This window comes from Mauremys reevesii, linkage group 1, assembly GCF_016161935.1.
Source record: "Mauremys reevesii isolate NIE-2019 linkage group 1, ASM1616193v1, whole genome shotgun sequence".
In the NCBI taxonomy this organism is placed as follows: Eukaryota; Metazoa; Chordata; order Testudines; family Geoemydidae; genus Mauremys; species Mauremys reevesii.
In genome coordinates, this window is record NC_052623.1 from 84,849,317 (window position 1) to 84,869,349 (window position 20,033).

General features: G+C 44.6%; 1 protein-coding gene across 11 annotated transcripts in view; it reads right to left on the bottom strand.

The window, feature by feature from the left end:
- The window catches only part of MYCBP2 (MYC binding protein 2), a 432,876-nt gene that overhangs the window by 203,933 nt on the left and 208,910 nt on the right, over positions 1–20,033 (bottom strand). For all 11 annotated transcript variants that reach the window (XM_039512057.1, XM_039512192.1, XM_039512052.1 and 8 more), the window contains 4 exons: positions 13,103–13,294; positions 4,194–4,400; positions 1,791–1,922; positions 933–1,111 (listed from right to left, as the gene is read on the bottom strand). In XM_039512057.1, the coding sequence (XP_039367991.1) occupies positions 933–1,111; positions 1,791–1,922; positions 4,194–4,400; positions 13,103–13,294 (710 nt within the window). The remainder of the gene's footprint in view (positions 1–932; positions 1,112–1,790; positions 1,923–4,193; positions 4,401–13,102; positions 13,295–20,033) is intronic.

Sequence of the window (20,033 nt, forward strand, 5' to 3'; positions counted from 1 at the left end):
CTCCCTGGAAGTGCGGACTTGTCAACTATCTCACAGGATTCCTGATTCTGATGCAGAGAATTTAAAAGTATTCCTTCATCACAGAGGGAATGAGAACAATTCCTATATTGAGATGTTGTCAAAATCAGGCCCTAGGTGTCTGAAGTTGGCCACCCAGAAAATGAGAAACAGAGTTAGTGGCCACCTGCAAAAAATGTAATTTAAGTGACTCTCCCAGTATTACACAGAAGTCTGTGGCAGAGCCTTCTCTTGGGTGGCATTCAATGGACTTAACCACTTTCTCTTCCTGTAGTCCCCTGCCTCATTCTCAACACACCTTTCAACTTCTAAAGCAAATGAGGCAGAAGTTCTATAAACAACAGTCATTTCACTATGCAATCTGATTCTTTGAAGGGTGGGGAGAGTACGGGATAGAGGAATAGTTCTCAGGGAGTGATCCCATTCCAGGAATGATCCCCCTCAAAATGTTGTACTCTGCATGAAAGATAGAGGGAAGAACAAATGCCACTTACTGATGCTCCAAAATCTGGCTTTAAAAGCCAGGATAACAATGGACAAAGCAGGAGAGCTAAGTTACCACAAAGTTTGCCAGACTGGAGCACAGTATCTGAAGTGAGGGCAGAAGAAGTGTAGCCTTGCACCTGAGCCTCATGGACAAGTCTAAACTGCCTCCAAGATTTGATGGCAGAGAGGAACAACCCAAATGTCCTGGATGAGAGGGACAGATTATGATCCAGAAAGCCAGCTGTTTTCAATAAAACAAAGCTAAAAACAACATAATCGAGTTGGAAGAGCGAGATATTATTCTAACCAAAGCTGCTATCTCTACAAAATTAACTTTGATTTGTTAATTCCAGTGAATTCTCATAAATGGATTTATGTTAAGTTTTTATGAAAAAAAATGTTTTAATCAAGCATGAGAGCTCACAGACCTGTAATAAAGAATCTGTGGAATCTGTCCTCGTGTCTGGTTTGTGCCATTACTGCTCAGACTACATGTACTGAACGTAAATGTCACACCATCTGGACACTGGACTGTGGTCATTCCCCCATCTCCATTGGCAGTGCGGCTTCCATAGTTCCTCAGACGGACTGCATATTTCACATTTTCCTTCAAAACAAAAGCCAGAAACAGCATACAATGTAAGACTGGTACACAAAATTTGTTTCATAATAGCTTGTAGTATTCATGTTGAAAGCACATTTCTACTTAATATAATTTTATTCAATTATATAAAAACAGTACACGGTCGAAAAGTATTTTATACACATTAGCTTTCAACTTAAGGGAATACTCTAAAAATAAAAGTAAGTGGAAAAAAGCGTGGCATCTAGTAAAAGTCAGAAATTGCCTGCCCTCAAAGTTTTTGTTCACAGTGATGTAAACTGTATTATTTCTGGTTTCTTTAAAAATAACTAAAAGATAACATACCCCATTGACTAGAAACTCCAGAAAATTAGCTGCCAGTATATAGCTAAAAATATTTTAATTAGTACACGTTACATTCTACTGAACACTAACGTTCAAAAATAAGATTTAATTCATTTTAGAATTTGAACTTGACACTTATTGGGTAGCTAATGAAATGACAGTTTTTTCTAACTATGTTGTGTTTTTTATTTCTCAACAAAAAATATAAATTTAAATGAAGCATGTATTTTTCACATCTATATAAGAACCACAGCTATTTTTCAACACCAATTTAATTCTAATATTTAATTTTTTAGAATAAAAATCCAGCATTTACTGACAATAAATGAGGAATTACACAGCTTTTCCTTTTATTTACCTTCAGAGGCACAACTTTGTCAAGTCTAATTTCAGATATGTCGCTGGGGGAATCATCTGTGGTATATGTTCCTTTTACTAACTCTAAGGATGTCCATCTATGGGAATGAGTCGAATCTCCAGCATGATCACTCTAGTTTGAGGAAATATAAAATCAACTTTTAATTTGTATAAAATGTAACTATCTATACAGATTATGCACTTATTCTAATAATTATACTTTCAAAGTTACTATGTCAGAACGCTGTGTACCACAAATACCACTGTTTTTAAAGAGCTAAAAACCCTTCAGCAAATAAATAAGAGCTCATTTACACCAAAAACGTAGGTCAACCTAGCTACGTCACTTAGGGCTATGAAAAATGTCACACCCTCTGTGACAGAAAAACCCCTTCTGCCACTGTAGCAAGTGTATATACACCACAGTGCTGCTGGAGCTCCACAGTTGTACCACTCAAGTTTGTAAAGAAGACGTAACCTAAGGCTCTCCTCATAAAAAGTGACTTCTAAAACAGAGAATTTATTTTCCCACAACTGCATGCTCCTACCATTCAGAACTCAAGCTCTGTGCCCAAAAGTGAACAACTAGGACTATAGGTACACCAAATCACACTTTGTGTCTTCACTAGAATGAAGGTATCACCACGATACTTCTGCAGAATATGTTGTCTTGGGAGCAAAGGACTTAATTCCAGTTGCAATCTGGATAGCAGCACTCTGAATTACCTCTGGCTGTAGTCTATGGCTTTTCTTTTTGGTATGTGTATTTTCTATGGTAGATTGGTAGGTGAGCCCTCCATAGCATGTTGCACCCCAGACCAAACTCTCGTATATTGTTTGCCTTTTTTTGGTCAATTTTCTGTCTATGCTATTTTATCTCTTCCTTCGTTTTTTCTTTTCTGTATATGTTGTTTTCAGAAAGATTTCCTCCTCTATCCCTATCCCCCATTATTTTGTTTCCCTTCTTCTGGGGGTTCCCTCTGATTTCTCCTGTCCTACAGAACCCCCAAATCTCCTAGGTGTTTTCCTCCCTTTTCTCACTCACCAGAAGGCTACATGCCACATGGAGTAGGAACTGATTATCTATGGACAGATTCAGAGGCCAGAATACATGTGCTTTTGCATCTGAGATGAGTGCCACAAAAACAAAGAACAAAAATTTGGGGTGATTTACTGATTAATTTTTTGTAGTACAGTAAGGCCTCGAGGCCATAAAATACCAGGGACCCATTCTGCAAGGAGCTAGTACAAACACATGGTAAGACACAAGCCCTGTCCTGAACATCTAAGAATCTAAACCAAAGGATGAAAGGAAATATTACCTCTCATTATATAGATGGTGATCTGTGTCACAGAGAGATTAAGGGCCTGATTCAAAGCCTATTGCAGGGGTCAGCAACCTCTGGCACGTGGCTCTCCAGGGTAAGCACCCTGGCGGGCTGGGCCAGTTTGTTTACTTGCCACGTCAGCAGGTTCGGCCAATCACTGCTCTCACTGGCCGCGGTTCGCCGTCCCAGGCCAATGGGAACGGCGGGAAGCGGCGCAGGCAAGGGATGTGCTGGCCGTGGCTTCCTGCCACCTCCATTGGCCTGGGACAGCGAATCGCAGCCAGTGGGAGCTGCGGTTGGCTGAACCTGCCGCCGCGGCAGGTAAACAAACAGGCCCGGCCCGCCAGGGTGCTTACCCTGGCGAGCCGCATGCCAGAGGTTGCCGACCTCTGGCCTATTAAAACATACAGTAGGATTTCTATTTATTTCAGTGGGCTTTGGATAAAGCTGTAAGTGACTTCTGAAGGTCACAAAAGAAGTCTATGTCACAGATGGGAATTAACGCAAAACTCCTGAGTTCCAGTGCATCATTGTAATAAAAAAAACATCCTCTCTCTCTCAGGGAATATCTGACCCACAATTGTGCACACGTGAGCATCTTCCAAGTATGGTTATATTAGGGTTAATTAAGAAAGCAGGGGAAGATGGACAGCTTTCAGAAGCCAACTGCTGCTTTACTCATAGTTAAAGGAGCACATTTGCAAGGAGGAAGGGAAACAACTTTACTCTCACTACGATTCTGTTTCAGATTTCCCTCTGCCACAATTCCTCTCCCCGAATAGGCTGGCATTCCCACCCCTTAGGGTGGGAAACAACGTATCTATATACTGATAAAACTCAGCTGAAAGGATATGACCTCCCTTTACCACAGCTTCTCTCTTTCTGTGCTTTAGTGCTATAATTGTATTTATTAAATCCAAAGAATTTTAAGATTTTATTTGGAATAATGCTACTAATATTAAGTTGTAACATACTGTATTGGTGCACTGATGTCTTGGAGAGTAAAAATATACATGTCCTACTTTACCATATATAATTTTTGTTTGGATTTTTTATTTTTAAAGTGCAATACTTACATCATCAACTAACACCTCCAGCTCATATTCATGAATTCCTCCTCCTCCATAAACAGAAAACCCTACAACAACTACACCAGGTTTGTCCACAGAGAAACAGATTGCATCAGGGGACCCATTACCAGTATTCCAACTTCTTCCCTGACTTGTTTTAGTGAATCGGTTTGTGCTGGATTTGACAGAATGAAGGGAGTTAAGCCCATCAACCTGTAAAGAAATAAATATAAGCAACAACTAGAATATACTTTGTTTTAATGGAAGAAAGCAAAATTATCTCAATTATACAAATATTTTTAACTTAGTAAATTTAGGAAGCAGGTGTTAGAACATCAGAGACATCACAAAAGAGGACTTTATTGCAACTTTAGTTAAAAATAAGAAGATTTATAGCAACCATCTTTTTTTCAATTTGTCTAAAATATCTGACTAAATATTTTTAACAAAACTAAGCAGGAAATATTTTAGAAACTTTAAAATGGCAAATTTTGCTTGAAATTTCTTTTTAAGGAAAGATATACAATATGGTAATGTCATGTATCACTTCTGTCACTCTTAGCAGATCAAATGAATCACTTTATTCATTCTTAAGGGGTCAAAAAGTTCAGCTGATTTTTGCAGCTTTTGTTTTAAGAATGGATATGGCAAAATTCTGCAAGTACTGTTGTACTACTAAATGGAAAATTACTTACCTGTAACTGGAGTTTCTTTGAGTGTGTGATCCCTATCTGTACGCCACACACTGTATTCATGCTCTCTATGTGCATGGGAAGAGAGAATTTGCAAGTAGTGTCTGTTGGTCTGCATCCGTGCCCCTGGTGTTCCTCATGCTCAGTACCAAGGTTACAAGGGAAGGTGCAGATCAACCCCCTCCCCAGTTCTTTCTCTATCGTGAACCCAGACATAATCCCAAGCAGAGGGGAAGGATGATGAGTAGTGGAATATAGATATGGACAACATATCCCAAAGACCCTCCAGTTACAAGTAAGTAACCTCCATTTCTTCTTGAGTGCTGGTCCCTATGTGCATTGCACATGTGGGTGACTGCTAAGCAGTATTCAACTAGGAGGGGGTACAAGGATGCAGCAGTATAGATGTATACTACTACTGTCTCGATGACTGGGTCTGCAGAAGAGGCTAGGACTAAAGCGTAATACTTCATGAAGTTGTGGATGGAACACAAAGGCTGCCCCACTAATGTCCAATATAAGTACTTCCTGAAGAGATGCTAATGAAGTTGCCTGTGCTCTAGTGGAATGGACCTCACTGCATCTGGAGAAGGAAGATGTGCTAATTGATAGCAAACGATGATACAGCCAGAGATCCACATAGAGAGTCTTTGAGCACACAATGCTTGCCCGGATCACTCGCTATGGTGACAAATAGTCTAGACAACTTCCTAATTGATTTAGTTCTTTGCAGATAAAATGTTAAAAGCTCTTCGGAGGTCAAGGGAATGAAATTTCCCCCCCTCAGTGGAAGCATGAGGTTTTGGAAAGAATACTTGTAGGCGAATTCATGTGAAACTTGGTGATTACCTTAGGGATGAATTTCAGGTGGAGGCAAAAAGGAAACCTTTTCCTTATGAAACATGTTGTATTGCAGATTAGCCATGAGAGTTCCCAGTTCACTCACCCTCCTCCGGACATGATGGTAACGAAAAAGGTGATTTTCATAGACAGGTGGGACATTGAGCATGCAGCTAACAGTCCAAATGACAGTATGGTAAGTACTGAGAATACAAGATTGAGGTCCCATTGGTGTGTTGGCTTCATTACTGCTTGGAAGGTCCTCATGAGGCCCTTACAATAGTCCTCCTCCAGAGGGTGGAAGGCATTGATTGCTATTAAGTGGACCCACTGCAAGCCAGTCAGAGGCCTGATTGTCTTGAGAGTGAGGAGGCAGTCAATACTAGGGATACCTGCACAGTCTCTGGAGAGGAGAGATTTTGTTGTGCCCAGCTAGAGAAATGTCTTGATTAAGCTACACAACATTTTCTGGTGGAGTCTTTTCTGCTGTGGTTGAGAACAGTCCAACTGGACTCTGAAAATGAACACTGTAGGTCTGATACCTATCCAAATACCAGGCTGTGATGTGGAGCTAGTCTGGGTTGTCATATCTGATCCCACCAGTCTCCTGATTCAGCAGATGTGGGAAGGGCTAGATGCCAATGGGAAGATTGGTGAACATTTGAAGGAGGTACAGAAACCAGAATTGCCTGGGCCACTTGAGTGCTATCAGGGTTGAGCAACTTCAGCTGAGCCCAAGGACTAGCCAGGCCAGCCTCCAGGCTGATTAATGAGCTCAACTGAATTGTGATAGGATTGCCTGATTGACAGGTCCATTTGATTGGCTGAAGAGAGCCAGCAGGCCTGCTGTTAAGCTCAGCAGCATCTGGTCACCAACTACTCAATGCTTTTTGCCCATAGCTGTGACCACTCTTGCCTCTGCCTGCTATTGTCTTTCTCTAGCCCTGATCCTATCCTGCTCCAGCCCTGTGTTCCCTTCCCAGCTCCTGGCTCTGACCCTTGGTCCCCAGCTCCAGTCCCTGATGCCCTCAACCCAGTTCTAACTATTCAGTAAGGCTGCCGACACCTGCCCCTGGCAGGTGCAATGAAAATGAATTGTGAATCACCCACTCGTGGTCTATGGAGATGTGACTGCTGAAATTGTCTGCCAGAAAATTTTGTGCATGAAGGAGGTACATCACTAAAAGGGTGGAGTAATTCCAGATACACCAGTTCCATAAGTGGACCGTGTCTATACAGAAAGAGATTTTGCTCCTTGTTTGTTTGTTTATAGAGAAGACAGTCATCATATTGTCTGACATTATTCAGACAGGGCAGGACCATGGATGTGGGAGGAAAGCACTGCAGGCCCTTCGTACTGCCCGTAGTTCTAGGAGATTGATATGCGATCAGAAAATTTAGGCAGATCCAAGTCTTTAGAGCCCAAGCATGAGAACTCAACTGATTTGGAGGGAGTCAGAGAGGGATCCCTTCTTTGGGATCACATCTAGAAGGGGATCTGATCCTGCATTTGTGAGAGTCCCCTCACTCCCATGAAAAGCCTGAGAGCTCATGCTTGGAGGGGCACTTGTTGCAGACGGAGGCCTGTGTATGGGTGGGGGGAAGGGGTACTCCTGGTCTAGGTCTGATTGTGGTCTCACGGCTTTTTCCATGAGGTGCTTCCTCTGTTGAAGCTCTTGTCCCTCTCAAGCTTGGGGTCGGAAAAAAGTGGCAGATGCTGCATGTGGCAGAAACATGAGCCTCTCTAAGGCAGCAAAGGCAGCGTTAGTGGTCACTGCTGACCAAGAAGGAGCCAGTTCTTAAGCCTTAGAACTCTGTGCACAGTCCTTCTTCCAATGGGAGAAAATAGGGAGAATCCCCAAGGCAGGGAAAAAATGCTCTATACAACTTAAAAAGTCTACTAGAAAAACGCTAAAAAAGGACAGTTATCTCGAAGAATACCAGTTACAGAACAGGTGTGTTGCTCAGGTGTATTCCACAGTAGATGTGCGTGCTCGCCACGTGCACCGGTGCCGGAAGTTTTCCCCTTAGCAGTACCCGTAGTGGGGGAGTCTCGCTGCGACCCCTGGAGTGGCGCCTCTATATCGCGCCATAAAGGGGGCTGCGCGCTCCCCCCGACCTTCAGGTTCCTTCTTGCCAGACAACTCCGACAGAGGGGAAGGAGGGCGGGATGTGGAACACACCTGAGCAACACATCTCGAAGAACGCCAGTTATGGAACAGGTAACTGTCCTTTCTTCGAGTGATTGCTCATGTGTATTCCACAGTAGGTGACTCCAAGCTATACCTGATGGAGGCGGGTAAGAGTTTAAGGGTTACCGGGGCGGAGCACCGCTCTACCAAACCTGGTGTCACCCTGCGTTTGGGAGACGATCGCTTAGTGCGATGAAAAGGTATGGACAGAGGACCATGTAGCAGCCCTGCAGATGTCCTGAATAGGGACATGAGCCACGTAGGCAGCGGACAAGGCCTGAGCTCTCGTCGAATGAGCCTTCACTATAGGAGGCAGGGGAACCTCTGTCAGGTCGTAACAAGTGCATATGCACGAGGTGATCCAGCGGGAGATCCACTGGGTGGATACCGGTTGCCCCCTCATGTGCTCGGCAGAAGCAATGAAAAGCTGAGGGGATTTACGGAACGGCCTTTTTAGGTCTAAGTAAAAAGCCAGCGCTCTACGCACATCTAGCATGTGCGGGCGTCGTTCCTCATTGGAGGAATGGGGCTTATGACAGAGGACTGGAAGGAAGATGTTCTGATCCATGTGAAAAGCCGGCAGAAAAGCTGGGTGCGGGCGGAGCTGGACCTTATCCCTATGGAAAACCGTATACGGGGGTTCGGAGGTCAGGGCCCTAAGCTCCGAGACCCAGCAGGCTGAGGTGATAGCTACCAGGAACACCACTTTACACGATAAGTGGGACCAAGAACATGTGGCCAAGGGCTCAAATGGAGGCCCTGTGAGGCGGGAGAGCACTAGGTTCATGTCCCAGAGCGGGACCGGGGGTCTAGCGTAAGGGAATGCCCGATCCAGCCCTTTCGGGAATCGGGAGGTCATGTGGTGTGAAAACACCGAGTGGCCCTGCACCGGGTGGTGGAAAGCCAAAATGGCCGCCAGGTGCACCCTGACCAAGGAGGGCACCAGCCCTTGGGTCCGTAGGGACAGGAGGTAATCAAGGATAAGCTGGATAGACACGGAGGAGGGGGAAGAACCCCTCTCCCTCACCCACCTGGAGAATCGATACCATTTGGCCAGATAGTTTAGACGTGTGGACAGTTTCCTGCTCTCGAGCAGGACCTGTCTAACATCCTCAGACCACTTCCCCCCCTCCTCATTCAACCACGTTGGGGTGGAGGAGACATCCTCCCTCCTGGGAGAGGAGGTCCGGTCGGAGCTGCAGCCTGCAAGGGGGGGCCACTAAAAGCTGCAGGAGGGTCCCGTACCAATGTTGATGGGCTCAATCCAGGGCTATGAGGATAATCCAAGCCCTGTCTGCCTTTACCTTCTGTAGGACTCTGCCTATCGGGGGGAAGGGCGGGAAGGTGTAGGAACAGGTGGCCCAACCATGGGATTAGGAACGTGTCCGATATCGCCCCTTCGCCCTCTCACGCCCTGGAGCAGAATCGTAGGCATAGGCGATTCTGGATGGCTGCGAATAGATCTACCTGGGGAGTGCTCCACTCTACGAAGAGCTGCATGGCCACTTCCCTGTTTAGAGACCACTCGTGTTGTTGGGAGGAGAACCTGCTTAGGTGATCTGCGAGCATACTGTGCCTGCCGGGCAGGTGAGAAGCCCTCAGAAGGATTTTGCGGGATATACAGAACTCCCACAAGAGCTGGGCTTCCTGGCACAAGGCCACGGATCGCGTGCCTCCTTGCCTGTTGATATAATATATCGCGGTCTTATTGTCCGTGAGGACTCTGATGACCTTCCCCCGTAGGTGCTGGCTGAAGGCTAAGCACGCCAGGCGTACCGCCCTGAGCTCCCTGACATTTATGTGCAAATGCAATTCCGAGGGTGACCATCTGCCCTGGGTTTTGAAGCTCCCCACATGGGCTCCCCATCCCAGGTCCGAGGCATCCGACACCAGATCTAGTGAGGAAGGGAGTTCCCGGAAGGGGATACCCTGAAGCATGTTGCTCGGGAGGGACCACCATTGCAGGTCGGCTACTACATTGGGTGGCAACATGATGGCCTTGTCCAGGTCGTCCCTGGCCTGGGAATACTGGGAGGCCAGCCAGAGTTGGAGGGGCCTCATTCTGAACCTGCCATGTCGCACCACGGAGGTGCATGCTGCCATATGGCCTAGTATTTGAAGGCACACCCGTGTTGTCATCGCTGGAAAGGCCGTGACCGAGGTGATGAGACCTCTGAGCGTCTCGAACCTGTCCCAGGGGAGGGAGGCCATGGCTACCAGGGAGTCTAACAGCGCCCCTATGAAGTGTATGCGCTGAACCAGGACTAACGTGGACTTTTCCTTGTTCACCACTAGGCCTAGACTCGTGCAGGTATCTAGCAGGAATTCCATCTGCGCCTGCACCTAGGACCGAGACTTGCCCTTGAGCAGCCAGTCATCCAGGTAGGGGAAGATCTGCAGCCCGTTCCTCCTGAGGTGGGCTGCCACCACCGCCATGCATTTGGTAAAAACCCTGAGGGCCGTGGAAAGGCCAAAGGGAAGGACCGTAAACTGGTAATGGTCTGTCCCTATCAGGAAGTGGAGGAAGCGCCTGTGACCCTCGAAAATGTGGATATGGAAGTACGCATCCTGGAGGTCCAGGGATGTGAACCAATCCCCCGGGTCCAGGGACGGAATAATAGAGGTCAGGGCACCATACAGAATTTACAGCGAACCAGAAACTGGTTGAGATTCCGCAGGTAGAGGATGGGCCTGAGCCCGCCTTTCACCTTTGGGATCAGGAAATACCGGGAGTAAAACCCTTTGCCCTGGAATTCCCGAGGTACCCTCTCCACCGCGCCTAGGGCAAGAAGGCACGTCACCTCCTGATTTAAAAGGAGGGCGTGTTCCAGGTCCCCAGGGACACCCCAGGATGGAGGATGATGTGGTGGGGTTGCACTGAACTGCAGCTTGTACCCCTTGGAGATGGTACGGAGGACTCACTGGTCCGATGTTATACGGGACCAATGCATTCTGAAGGCCAATAAACCGTTGCCAAAAACCAGCTTTATTAACTGGGGGGTTTCCCGGGCAACGGGCCAGGTAGCCCCCCGCAAAGAGTCAAAAACGCCTCTTCTCTTGCCTTTTGCCCTTCGAGGGGCCGGGGCATGGGGCTGAACGGGACTGGCGCTGTGACCTGCACCTCTGGTCCCTAGGCCTTTTAGGCGGAGGCTCATATCTGCCCCTTACGGGGGGGAGCCGAGGGCTGCGGCCTGGGTTTGTCCTTGGCTGGCAGGACATACAGGCCGAGAGTCTGCAGGGTGGTGTGGGAGTCTTTCATCCTGTGCAGACGTGTATCCGTTTGGTCCACAAATAATGCTTTGCCGTCAAACGGCAGGTCTTGCATCAGGGACTGGGATTCCATGGACAGCCCCAACAGCGAAACCCACGATGCCCGTCGCATGGAGACAGCCAAGGCCATCGAACGTGCCGCTGTGTCAGCCGCATCTGAGGCCGCCTGGAGAGCTGCTTTCGCCGCTGCCGCACCCTTGTTGACTAGAGCCTTGAATTCCTTCCTGTCCTTCTCTTGGAAGGAGAGCTTGAATTTAGGCAGAGACCCCAACAAGTTAAAGCCATACCTGCTCAGGAGTGCCTGATGGTTTGCCACCCTGAGCTGGAAACTCGCAGAGGAATAAACCTTTTCCCCAAAGGTGTCCAGCCTCCTCTCATCCTTGTCCTTGGGGGTGGGTGCGGGCTGGCCGTGTCTTTCACGGTGGTTGACCGGCTCCACCACCAGTGAGTTCGGGGTAGGGTCAGTGTACAGATACTCATGCCGCCTTGTTGGTGACAAGAAGGAACTGAGGGTGGGGGAGAGCGTGCATCCCCCTTTATGGTGCGATATAGAGGCGCCACTCCAGGGGTCGCAGCGGGTCTCCCCCAGTACGGGTACTGCTAAGGGAAAAACTTCCGGCACCAGTGCACGTGGCGAGCATGCACACCTACTGTGGAATACACCTGAGCAATCACTCGAAGAACAACTATAAAAACACTATTTACAGAATTATTTAGAATATATGTATACAGATAAGACGACTGAAGCAGCTTTGGACACAGAAGATTCTTCTGAGTCAAGCCATACAGTGGAAAGAAGGAATGGGAGGGGAGGTTAATCCACACCTTCCCTTACACCCTTGGTGTAGTCTATACTGCCATTCGAGACATGGCTGGGAGGAGAGTAGGTTGGTGACAGTTTAAAGATTTCAGTCAAGCTGCCCACTGGATGAACTTTGTGGGCTAGAGCATGTGCAAAAGGGACTCCTCAGGTGAGAAGCTGTAACAATGTTGCACCCATGAAAGGCTACACTGGATAATGATTGAAATGCCATATGTAGTCATGAGGTATTCAAAAGGCACTTGTTAACCCATCATATCAATGGTCATCTGTCTGATCATTCATGTAAATGTTATCTGAACCTTCCTTGATTAATAAGGTTCTACTATTAGTGGATATAATCTGTAAACTCCTGGCCATGAGTTGGGAGTTATCTGCTGGTCAGGTTGCTCCACTGTGAGGTCCCAGGGGCCCCGGATGAGTGGGTCCATCAAAATGGAGGCACTTTTGGGTTTCCTCAACACTCCTCATCAGACTGGGGTGAAACTGAACATTTCCTTATGAATACTGTGCAGGATAGGAAGCAAAAGACAATTAGGAGAGTCCTTCTGCAAGGTTTGATATAGGTAGTTAGAAACTCAGTTTGAGAAAATAATGCTCTTGTGGCAGAGGTGGCTAAATTAAAAGACCAATTGGTGGAGGCTGGTGAAGGGAAGGAGGATGCATGCCTTAATAGCCAATAACAGCTATCTGGCTTGTGTTCAGGAACAGGAAGAAATAGTGGCCAAATCGACTTAAATGAGATGACATTTAATTTTAACTCTACCTGAACGTATTATTTGTAAATTCTCAAAAAAATCATTCTGTACACAAAGAGTAATTGCTGTAATTTTGGGGAAAGTGCACTGTATTCTTCAGCCAAAACAAAATGGCTAATTGTGAACAGCACTTCAATAATAGAGAGTGATTACACAATTTAAAAAGAAATATTTTAGTGCTTTGAGAGACTTCCTACACATATAATGAGGAACAGTAGTAAAACCAGTAAAAACTTCAACACAGGTAGAAACATTAAGTGTGATCACAGTAAATATCACAATCATAATGTACAAATACTGTAAAACACCTATATCAAAGATAATTTTACAGAATCATTATTACCTCAGATCCCAGTGCAGAAGCTGTAAGTTCACTCACAATACTAGCAAGAAGTCCACAGGTATTGGAAACCAGGTGAGAAGAGAAGAGTTCATTTTCTCGTCTAAGACTGTTTCTGACTGGTAACACAACAATAACCAGCATTTTTTCTAGCACTTCTCGAAAGCTTGTCATCCCTGAGATATTTTCCTCATTCTGTGGTATGAAAAAAAAATTTAGAAATGACAAGCAGTATCTCTATATACAAATCAGCTTGTAATAAAATAAATTACCTGTAATAATAATTGAGGCATCACTGCCTTTCTAAATTAGAACCTCAGATCACTTTAAAATCAAACCTTAAGAAAAAATTGTGATGCTAAATTCACATTCCTACATTTTGCATGAGCTGTGAATAAGATGATTAGCAGATTTATCTGGTAAAACTTAACATACATCAACATATAAAATATCTTTTATACATCACTGCATTTTTTGCATTGACTGTGACATTTCTCAGAACTACAATGGTGATGCACGTTTTAAATTTTGATTCCTTAAAAAAAGATATTAAAAACAGTACACAATCTTAGCAATGCTCATATGTAGTAGGATGTACAAACCAGTTACAAAAAGAATCCCAATCTAAAAATTGCACTGATACTCTGCAATCCAAGGTAAACACCCACCCCCTACTCAAAAAACCCCAACTTTTATTTGAAACCTGGGTCTACTTTAACAGAAAAAAACCTTCAATTTTTCTGAGAATAAGGTTTTACCAGTTCAACCCCCAGTACCTCTACATAAAAGAGAACTTGTAATAAAAGAATTTAATTATCTTGCAATAATTGAGGTATCAGTGCCTTTTTAAAATTAGAACATCATAACTTTTAAAAATCAGGACTTAAGGAAAATGTTGACTAATTCATGTTTAGTGTACAATCGTAGCAATTCAACAATTCATTCAGCCAGACATAGATTTATGTTTTTGTCTTCTCAAATACAATAAAAACTAGGTTTCATTAAGAATATTATGCTATAACCGGAAAGAGAATTCCTAGATAGGCTTGTGCATAGTCACAATGGTCATAACAGACCCTTATAGTCCATTATCTCATCAATAGCTATATCCCAGCAATGAAAGCTCTCTCTACTGGAGGAGAATGTCTCAGCTTTTTTCATATAGCATTCATCATGAATCATACAATGAAAGTCAATGCAGAGATTAATCAGATATGTATCAAACAGTCTGCATGTCTTCTCTGTCCCAGAAGCTTCTGCTTTTTGTAAAGGTATGTCTATATTGCATAGTCAACCCAGGCTCTGAGTCAGCTTTACACCCAACCCCCCATACCATCCATACACACAGCCTTCTGAGAGGTGCCAGAAGCCTCTCAAGATGCAGGCCTGCTGACTAACTAAGGGGCATGAGTCTGAGTCCATATCCCACTGTGGCTCAAGTCCAAGCCTGCTAGCTTTGCAGTGTGGATGTAGGCAAAGCCCAGGTCACCACGCTTGTGTTTGGAAAGACCATCAATGCTATCCCACAATCCCACAGGCCTGTGTGTGCTGAACCTTTAATCCCCAAACTTTCCCACCTGACTTCCAGGAACTGGAAGCAACCTCCTGGTTAAAATACAACTGCCTGGCATTTAACCCTTCCTTCATGTGAGCTCCTCAGCTAACCCTATTGTACGTTGGCTATTCCCACAACTAAGCAGCAGACTAACACTCAGCATACTGCTAGCTGGACAGAGAAACACAGCAAGATTCTGATGAATCTGTGGTGTGAGGAGAACAAGAGCCACGGTTTCATCAAGAACACAAGAAATGAGCATGTGTACATCAGCATCTTGGAGAGGCTGGCAGCACCTGCGCTCCACCAGCCCAGAACTCAATGCTAGGAGCGGGTTAAATCCTTCAAGAATGCCCATCACAAACCCAGGACAGGAACCACACCTCATGGAACTCCCTTTCTACCTGCCCCTTCTACAATGAATTTGATCAGGCGCTGGGGACCACACCAAGAGGCCTGAGCAGGGATGGCATAATTATAACCACAGAGGGAGAACCAGAAGAGTGCCTGCAGTTGCTGGATCAACCCCTCAAAGTAACCCTGTTGTTGATGCCAGTCCCAGATCAGGCTGTGCTGCCAGAGCAGCTGCAGCACATCATGGGCCCATATTCAGAGGGCCTCTTTGGGGATGGCCCTGGAGAGCACCCATTTCTGGCTGGTGATTCATGTGAACTTCTCAGAGTATGTATACACGGTTCCTGGCAGCAAGCCTCCCAGTTTGAGTCAACAGACTCAGGCTTGAACTACCTCTAAACATACCTGTGGGTATTGTGGGTTGGGCTGGAGCTCTGGCTCTGAAGCCTAGAGATGTGGGTTGACGTCAGAGTCCAGACCTTTAGCCAAAGCCAAAACTTCAAAGCCCTGCCTACACATCAAGAGAACTAGCCTGAGTCCAGCAACCCAGGCTGGGAGGCTCACTACCATGGGCTGTGTAGACATAGAGTAGGAACTCTAGATGTTTGGTTAAATTCCGGAGCCAGGCATACTTATTATGGCTCTTCTGTAGCTCAGAAGCCCACTCCATTCATAGATGTAATCAGACACCAGATGCCAAAAAATCTCCTTAGAATAGATGGATGGCACTCCTCTGCTGCTCTGTAACAGAAGTTCTTGTTTCTATCCAGGCACTTCTAGGACAACAATGTCCTCCAGACTGTGTCTTGCCTTAAAGGACTGTAAAATCATCATAACAGGGTCCTCTTCATAGGAAACCTCAGCATCAATGGGAAAAAATATGGAGACTTGTTCATTATTTTTATTGATTTTGGTATGTCAATTTATCATGTCTCTTGGCTTAAAGCATGGCTTGCAGGAGCTTCTAAATCGGCCAGTGAATGAAAGATGAATAAAATAAAACCAGTTCATATAAAATATATCATGTGACCTTGAAGTACTGCAGCCCTGGAAAAAGGGCAATAGTGTCTTCCCCACCCCACACCTGGGTCAGACAACGTGCTCTTATTTTCCTTAGCACATCCTTTCACCTCTGCTGGGCAGAGACAAGGAACCAGGTGCCTGGGGAAGCAGATTCTCAACTAACATGCAAGAAGAGTCGGGAATGAAATGATGCAGGAATTCTGGCCAGGGCTGACTAACAGCTTGATTACGAGAGAGAGAGAGAGAGAGAGAGGGCTATAGACAGAGGGAGGCAACCTAGCAGGAGGAGAGCCTGGTGGTGTAGTTCATGCTCGGGAAGTGTCAGCTTTCAAGGCTGGTACTAAGGCCTAATATCTGGAGAAGGTATGCGCTGACTTACAGGTTACATTAATAGAGACATCTCTCAAAAGCTATTGAAACTGTCTGAGCTCTGGTAAAGTGGTCTTTCAAATCTTGTAGTGGAGCAGTGTTAGTTCATAACACAGTAGGATGCACCCTCAGATAAATTTGAGAAGTCTTTTCAGATAATATGGCTTCCCTGCCATCCATTCTGCAAGTGATATGAACAACCTAGGCCATTTTCTAAATGGTTTTTATTCTTTGCTGATAGAATACCACTGCACTATGAACATCCAGGAAATGCTGATGTCTGTATTTGCTAGAGGTGTGAAATTTCAGGGAAAAGTTAGGTGATGGGCTGATGGAGATGGAAGTCTGAAATCACTTTAGGAATAAATTTAGGATGCAGTCTCAGCATAATCTTAATTTTGTGAAAGACAGTGTATTGTGGGTTTGCCATAAAGTCTCCCAGTTCATTCATCCATCCAGTGGAGTTGATGGCTCCCAAGCAGATGACATTTATGGAGAAATGATATAGGAAGCCAGACACCAATGGTTCAAAAGGAGGCCTTGTTAGTGCTGAGAGGACCAGACTGAAGTCCCAAGATAGAAGAGATTTGCTTACAGTTGAGAAAGTTCTAACTTAAGTCTTTCAAAAAATGAATTGTTACAGCATGGACAAAAATAAAGCAGCCATTGATCAGAGGATGGCAGGCACTGATAGCTCCCAAGTGGACACCTATTGAGCTAAATGAAAGACCTGAAATCTTCAGGGAGAAGTAGTAGTCCAGGATAGTAGGGATGTTGATTTCTCCTGGAATTATGTCACAATTATTGACCCAGATGGAAAACCGTTGACACTTGGATGTGTAGTATTTTCTCATGGATTTTTCCAACTGTTGAGAATAGCATGAAATGCCTCTGAACAAGCTTTTTCTAGGCTAAATGCCCATCCAAAAAAACAAGCTCCTATTCTCTCACAAGGCTAGAAAGGCTAGTGGAGGGAGTCTACCTTCTCTTGTGTGCGAAGGAGACTAACTTGCTTATATTGTTTCTGTTTGGTGAGTAAACTGTGTGAAGTCAGTCATGCAGTCAACCATGTCTCACAAATGTAGGATGCCCCATGACACAGGAGGACGAAACAGGAGCAAGCCTGCATCTGTGGGCTTAGTCTGAGTTGCGCAGCAAGCTCTTCTGTGGCCTGGAACCTGTACTACTGAAGATACACTTTTGGCTGTGATCAAGTCTAGGCTCACTTCTACAAACACTATGGACTGGGTTGTGTGTGATTAGGGTGATTAACCACAGGAACAGACAACCAAGGCAGGTGATGCATTCTCCATGTCTTGATGTCTTCAAAATCAAGACTGGATGCCTTTATGGAAGATGTACATTAGACAAACAGAACACAAGTTACTAGGCTTAATGCACAGGTAACTGGGTCAAATGTAAAGGTCTGTGATATACAGGAAGTCAAGCTAAATGATCCCTTCTGGACTTAAACTCTATGAATCTATGAAAATCTGTCAGTATAAGAGTGTATGAGGACACCATGCAATTTTGCAACTTTAACTATCACAACTACATGAAGTTATTTGTATTAAGGAAAACCGGAGTCACGTAGTATTATATAAATACTTATCTATAGGTATCTATATTATGCATGTACTATCTAGCCAGCATTGCTGCTTTTCAGTACTATGGACAGCAAAATTACTTAAATGTAAAAATTCTTTACTGAAGATATTTCTTGATATATTTATCATTTCGGGTTTGTGCTTCTATTATAAAACTGGTGGGTATTTTTAGCTAAAAAACTATTAGTTTGCACTAGGAATGTTGCACACTACCGTTTTTCTTCAAATGCGGCTAACTTTATAAAACATCCTTGATCTCAGTGACTTCAACCTCTACAGAGTCTTCACTATAGGTAATGAAAGTTATTACGAACATTTTAAAAAGCGAAAACAGGGCGCTATGAAAACCATCAAGATGGGGATGTGTCTCACTTGACAGGAATATATACGCATTGCATATACAAAGGCACAAACGATAACTTACTGGAGAAATCACTACCAATAACACAATATCATTCCATAAAACATAATCCATCTTGCACGAAATGACCTTGATTTCCCCCCCCAAGTTTAAGACCTTGTTTTATTGTCAACAGGAAATTGAGAAATTGCACAATTGCACTTTTTCAATTTTGAGCAGTATATGGATTTTGCAGGAGAGTTTCATTTATAACTGCTTTTCTTTCAAGGATATAAACCTTTAGTTTGAGAACTATTCCCCTCCTGATGAGAGCACTCATAATGCGAACAAACACGAACAGCAGTTTCACCCACTCATCAAGAAACTATCTACCAAACCACCTCTTTTTACATGCAAGTCATTAACACCCTTTTTGAAAAATCATTGAGTTAACATGGGTTTAACTTTCCTTTTTCCACTCATAACTGATTTTACTAAATATGGAGCTCACAACAAGCATGATAATTTAAGCACCTTAACATTTCTCCTTTTCAATCACTATTTTTGTGATGCAGACAGATTTCCAAATAAATGCACCACAAAAGACAAAAGTGGTAAATTAGATTAATCTGATATCTCCAGAGTGGTGTCATGAGTGAGCTAATCATCCATTTAGGGGAACATGTGAACTCCCAAACTGTGCAAGAAAGCCACAACTGTTACTCAGCATTTCGTGAAAATAATTGGGACTGATGCCAGCCTCAAAGCCCTAAACATACTCATGATGGTCCTCCTACAATTAATCTATAATTCATCTTCCCTGTGGTGACAGGGAAGTTTCCCTATAGGTAAGCATCAATAGCATCCAGGGCAAGAAAGAGAAAAGATGTGACCATCTTGAATTTTTCCTTGACCAAATATTGATTCAAGTCCATAGCACCAGAATGGGTTGGAGTTTGCCTGTCTTTCATTATCAGGAAGAAACTGGAATAAATGGCTCTCTTTGCAAGAAGGAATTTACTTCCTGCTGTGTCCCTTCTTGATAAGGCCATACCCAAGAGTGTACCCAGAGGCCAGGGGCAATCAGCAGAGGTTGGGCTTTTTAAAAATTTTCATTGTGCAAGTAAACCATAATACTCAAGATCCATGTGTTCTAAATAGCTAAGGACCACTAACAGGCATGGTAAAAGGCCCCAATCCCCCCTTCCTCCCCCAATAAGGTGGGTTGGCAAGCTAAAGCAAGTAGCTGACTGTCTAGATGTTCTGGACCCCTTAAAAAGCCCTTGTTAGGTGCTTGTGGACAGGGGGCCTAGAATCCTTTCATTTCTGCTGCTAGTGAACTGATTTGTCTGTGTAAGGAGGTACTGGACACCTTGAAAGCCAATCATTAATGTAGAAAAACATATCACCACCCCCACAAATAGTGGGGAGGAAAGTGAAATACACCCAGAACCAACTCAGGTAAACATCTACTCTGCCTTCCGAAGAGAGATTTCTGCTGTTTCCCAAAGCAGTTCTCCCCAGTGTAGGGTAGAGTTCTTCAGGTTACTTCTTGAACTTTTGGTGGAACCCAGACTACTGCAGCGAAGCAGATTTTCAGGTTTTCAACTGAGAGCTGAGGCAGCAGCTCTCTTAATCCTATCACCAATATGAAAGGCTTCTTATACAAGATTCTGGGCCCGGGCC